Below are 6,072 nucleotides of genomic sequence, written 5' to 3'. Positions count from 1 at the left end.
ATAATGACATTCCAAATATCCTAATACACTCTACATGAAAACTTATGTTTAGTCCCCGAGTCTGTCTCTACAGCTTTATTGCAAAAGACCACAAAAGCACTTTAAGGGTTTGTAACTTCTGCAGAGAGACATTCCTAATTCTATGTGTTTTGTGTATTATGGTGTTATTTCTGACACTGTTGTTTTAAGTGCTTCAAGATTATAAAACATATCCATCCCATTTGCTGATATATATCTGGTCTATATAACTGGTAAAATCTTATGTTCTACCACACACATGCTAGAGATTGAAACTTTACCCACTGTTCCTCCAGAAACAGAAATCCTATGGAACATATAAACAGTCAGTAGAACTACACTGCATAAAGAAAAACCATCAGAAAGGGTAATTCAATTTTAATTTATTGTCATCACTTTTCTTCATGATCCAGATATTTTAAAATGCAAAGAAAACAAACTTTTCATGATATGTCAGGGACTGGCACTAAAAAAAATTCAGACTGCAAATGAGTTATACAAATGAAAATATCAAATGGAGATCCAGTTATCAAAATGAAAGCACTCAACATATTAAAAGTTCACAATTATTTGTACAGAGCACATAAAAAAGTCAGCTTGCTATCCAACCGCTGTGCTTTTTAAAGAGCTACTGCAGAATTTGAAGAAAATAGACATATTAGTTAACTTATAAAGAGATCAAAGAGCCTGGAACAAGTAGTAAAAAGAAATTTTTGCCTTTATTAGAATGGCATTAGGCCTTAAATATGCCAAATTTGGTAATCACATTATTGTTTTAATAAGAAATGACTACATAATTGCAATACTGGTCCAACAGTCTTGTCTTTTCTTTTAAAGCAAGAAACAGAATGTGAGTAACCGGAAAGCAGGGCAGACATCGGCTAACCCAGAAGACTAGCTTCTTAGATCCAAAGCGTTTGCAGAGAGAACCATTGGCGGGCTAGGGAGGGGTGGAGCAGCTCGAGATAACTGGAACCCAGAGTGTGCGGCCAAGTCCCATGAGGCTGCTTGTTGAATTCATCTTTTTCTTGATCACATTTTTTTCCCTCTAATACCATAGTTTTTTCTTAGGCTTTTTTTCCTCAAAGTATAAAAAAGTATGAAATATAAACAAGCTCCTGCACTGCCCACTTGGCAGTGCCCAATCAGGCATTACAGAGCTCTCTACACACCCAGAGCCCAGCACATTGGGTAAGTCAATAATATACAAAATATCAGGGCACAGAAAGAACTAAAACCCATTTCTTTTTTGATACACATAAGATTCAAATATTCAACCTAAAGGAAAACAATCGTCTTGGCTCTCTTCTACATCTGCATGTTGACATACTCATTAAATATTCCTGTATGATCATGTTTGGTTAAAAACCTCAGAACCATCCATTCAGACAAAAACTGGTCATCAGAAAGATTATCTCGTTTCCTTCTCCCTAACCCCAATAAACAAGTCAACTTTAGGACATAACTCCAAACACTGGATTGTGACGACAAATGCTAGGTCCAATTTCTTCATAATCCTTTTTGGTGTGGCATACTTGGTAGAACTCAGGCTGAAAACAAAACAAAACAAACACCATTTTTTAGAAGCCAAATTCTCCTATCTTCCAATAGTCTGTAAAAGATGCTTTAAACAGCTGTTCAATGCACAACATCTATCAGTCTAGTTTGGGCAAAGCTTATAATTCTAGAAATCATGATTAAAATCTATAATACAGAAATCTGTCAGAAATACAGGGCCATTAATTCACATCCCACAATTCAACCCAAAAGCTGTCTCTGCTGGGTTCTGATGCACAGTCTATTCTGCAGGGGCTTTCCCACTTGGTGCCCAGAATCTAAAGCACAGCATGAAACCAAATCACACTACAAGCACGTCTGTCTCCCTCTTTTCCACTTGCTGCAACACTACCTTCTAAAGGGCAAGTTATACATGCACCGTGGTAATATACCACAACTGAAGATAACTAAAACTAAGAAAACAATTTTTATTTATTTTAAATGGTTTTATGTCCAGTGTTATAAATCTAGTAATTTATATAAAAACACTTACGTTTTAATAGTCTATGAGCTAACACAACAGCACCAATATTTCTAGACTAAGAATGTTAGAACATAATCTAAGGTAGCTTTAAAGAAATACTGGTCTGGAGAGAGGATGCTAGAATAATTCTCTTTATTCAGTTACAAGCATTACCTTTCCTATGCACTGAAAGTTAACATTTACTTTGACATTTTTAGATGTCTAAACAGAAATACCAACAACATTCTGGTGAGTATATTTGTACACATTTAAAAGAATTTTTCCTATGGTAAACATTAAAATGCAGTATAATAAGCTCACTCTAAAGTAAATAATGTCTAATAGGCAAAAGATAAAAAGAATATTAAAATTAAATGACTTCTGATTTTAAAATATTATGTGTATACATACAAAATTTTTTAAGTTTCTTATTTTTCTATCAAAACAATAAAAATTTACAAGTAAATTTACGTACCGTGGAAGCCAGCATTGACCCTCCAAACCAGACTGCATACCGTTGCATGTGATGTGTAATAACTTGTACATCGATGGGCTTGGGCTAAAAAGTAACATAGTAACATCATTTCAACAGTAAATTAAGCAATAATTTATTATTTATGCTTAAATACGCAAACACAAAAATAACACCGAAGTGATATGAGTTAACTGAGATTATCTACAGAGTGAAAGTAGAACTCTGCGGAAGGAGCAGGATGAACAGCAGGATGGAGAGGACCACACTTTACAGTATACATATCACAGTACAGTTATTCACAGAAGCTACTCTACTTTATACAACTTTACAAGAATGAAGTTGAGAGGATCCAGACACAAATGACAATCATTTAAACAAACAGAAATGCTATTTTAGTGTTTTTTAAAACACCTGAGTAATACTCCAGTGTATAAACGTACCATGTTTTCTTTATCCATTCTTTGGTTGAGGGATATGTAAGTTGTTTCCAGTCTCTGTCTATTATGAATAAAGCTGCTATAAACATAGTTGAGCAAATACTTTGCTCTGATCTTACAGCTTGTATACATGTATCAAATTATCACACTGTACCCCATAAACATGTATAATTAAATACAAAGTATACAATCAAATACATAAAAGGAGATGTGCACAGGGCAAAACCTGGGCAAACAGAAATAAATTACACTAACTATATACTTTGGGCAACTACCTCACCCATAACTATTTCAGGAAAAAAACCATGGAGCTAAGATTGTTGGCTGAAAGTTTGTTGAACAGCAGGATGCAGGTCAGTCTGAGAGGCCGCCTCTAAGGTCTATACATATAGATACAAAGCTAACAGCCACACAGAGAAACTCGGCAGGAATCACTCAGGCCAAGTATTAAAAGTTAGTAGGCGACAGTGCACACCATGCAATAAAACTGACCTGATATCACTTCTATGATGTCACTGACAAAGCACAAACTACACCCATCCACTGGGCGAACACCAACCAAACCCAAATCGAGACAAAGGGAAGAAAATAAACAGCCTGTGTTCTTCCGGTACATTAAGGTCAGAAAACACTGAGTGAGCACTGAATCCTGGGGAACCTGAACTGGAGTGTGTCGAGCCATCAAGATAGCTCAGTGGTAAAAGACATTTGTTGTCAATCTAAGTTTGCTGCCAGGACCCACAAGGTAAAAGGATAAAACCAACTCATGTAAGTTATCCGCTTATCTCAACACATGTGAATGCATACATACACAGGTGTGTATACACACACACACACACACACACACACACACACACACACACACACACCCCAAATAGATAAATGTCAAAATCATTTCAAATCATTCAAGGGGGGAAATGTATGCTCATTGACTGGGTAATATACCATAGTTTGTTTGTTTTTTCCTTTTGTTTTAATTTTACTAATTTTTCTTTGGCTAGACAGGTCATTCTTGAATCAACTGGTAAAGTCTCCCTCAGGTAAACAGTCACACTATGTGTATAGTCAATGGATGAATTCCCAAAACCCAGAACTTAAACATTTTCCTTAAAAGTTATTACTTATGTGTATGTGTGCCATGGTGTGCTGGCAGAGATCAGAGGACAACACTGAGGAACTGGTTCTCTCCTTTCACCTTCCCATGGGCTCCAGGAATCAAACTCAAGTTACTGGGCTTGAGAACAGCATGTGTACTGGAGAGGCCATCTCACCAGGTCTACCACACAGATTTAAATCTATGCCTGGGAAACACAAGTCAGTCTTCCGTACAGTGGAGAGGTACATGTGTGTCAGGGGAACTGGCTGATTGAGGAGGAAAATATACAAAAACCTATTGCATAAGCAGCAGTCTGCCTAAGATGTAAAATCATGCCATCACTCCACAGATCTCAAAAAAGACCATAGTACAAATAACAGACTGCATGCCATGAGTCTACGGACAGACAAAATGCTCCAGTAGAACACCTGCAAAGCTTGTCTTAACATTCCCAAGTGAGAAGAAGCTGGCAGACATTCTTCTGACTGCATAACCAAGGGGCCTTCGACATTCTCAGCCAAGAGTTGAGAAAACCAACCTTCAATCTACCACCGCTTAGCTCCTCGCTTAACTTCAGCCTGGCATCTACAGTTCTTTTCAAATCTCTTTGCAAACGACGTCCAAAGTCCCTGAACATGGTTGAACCACCAGAGAGGACAATGTTCTGTGTTGGTAGAGAAAACAAAACAAGCAGTTACGACCTTTATTTTAAAAGATAATCTAAAGACAAATAGACAAGGAATTCAATTGTGTCCTTTCTAAGACATGATTCTCTAATATTCAACAATGAACAAAAATAAAGGTTTAAAAATATGCTACTAAATATGAAAAGAAAACTTAAAATTCCAGTTTTTGCTATAAACACTGACCTTGTAGAGAGGACGCCTGACATCAATGGGGCAGTTCTGAATGACTTCATCTACAACTTCTGAGATAGGCTGAGTAAAATCTGGATTAGCAAACTGAAAGATAAATAAATTATATACATGAACTATAAGATTGTTATTGATTTAAATATTACAGTAACAAAAGGGTGAAGTACCCACCTCAAGAGTAAAAGAACCCTGGTCTTCAACAGACTAAAGCTACCAAGGATAGAAATCAGGCAAAATTCAAGTAAAGTAATGTATACACTACAGAGAGGAAAGAGCATGTAAAGCCTGCTGCCTCTCCTATGAGACAGTGGGCATCATAGTAAGACCTTTTATACACTGTTAAGAGAATACATACATATCAAAATTATCACCTAGAAAACAATCAGATGATAGTTAACACAGACTCAAAAGCACATACCAGTGGCTCCTTCAAAAGTCCCCAAAGGAGACTCTGATCTGTGTACTTTATGTAAACCAGGTTCACCACATTGAAATACTGTGCTAGAAAGATAGCTCAATAATATAAAGCACTTGTTGCTCTTCCAGAGGACCTGGAATCTGCTCTTAGAACCCATATTTAACTCCCAACTGCCCTTTAATACCAGTTCCAGGGGATAGGATGCCGTCTTCTGACATCCTCAGTTCATTAGGCACACACACATAAAATGTCTATACAAAGGGGATAACAAGCACCAACAGTCCACCAGTAAGAGTGAAATAGATGCCATATGTCCTATCATCAGATTCTGCATCTGCAAACTTGCCTGTGTGAATACTGACTTGCAATACTCATGTCAACAGGTGACACTTGTTTTCTACACCCTTTCAAGTGTGCACATCCCTGGTTGAAGCTGACCAGGCTAATACGCTGTCTTGTTTAACTGTGGCACTGTTAACAGGTGTCCTTTTCACAGTCATTGAGTGACTTTTTTTTGTTGGTTTCTACTATGACTGGTAATCTTGCTGCTTAGAAGGCACAGTACTGGAGTGTAGTCCACATGTGTCTAGGAAGACTGGGGTGTGGGTCTTGCAAAGTCCCAGTTAGGCAGCATCCTTCAGACATGAACAGCAGTGTGGATATTCAAGAAGCACACAGAGACCGGGGCTATGAACAGATAGGATGATGAAACATGACAAGGGGCTCATAGAAA

General features: G+C 37.4%; 1 protein-coding gene across 1 annotated transcript in view; it reads right to left on the bottom strand.

Annotated features, from left to right (window-relative positions):
* Positions 1–384: 384 nt before the first annotated feature.
* Positions 385–6,072, bottom strand: part of Actr3 (actin related protein 3) — a 44,802-nt gene continuing 39,114 nt past the window's right edge. Inside the window, exons 9-12 of the mRNA XM_048443786.3 lie at positions 4,916–5,008; positions 4,585–4,710; positions 2,514–2,597; positions 385–1,568 (exon numbers count right to left, since the gene is read on the bottom strand). Coding sequence (XP_048299743.1) covers positions 1,473–1,568; positions 2,514–2,597; positions 4,585–4,710; positions 4,916–5,008 — 399 coding nt within the window. The 3' untranslated portion in view covers positions 385–1,472. The remainder of the gene's footprint in view (positions 1,569–2,513; positions 2,598–4,584; positions 4,711–4,915; positions 5,009–6,072) is intronic.

The sequence above is a fragment of the Myodes glareolus genome, chromosome 5 (genome assembly GCF_982192425.1).
Source record: "Myodes glareolus chromosome 5, mMyoGla1.1, whole genome shotgun sequence".
NCBI lineage: Eukaryota > Metazoa > Chordata > Mammalia > Rodentia > Cricetidae > Myodes > Myodes glareolus.
This window is presented reverse-complemented; position numbering and strand designations above follow the sequence as displayed.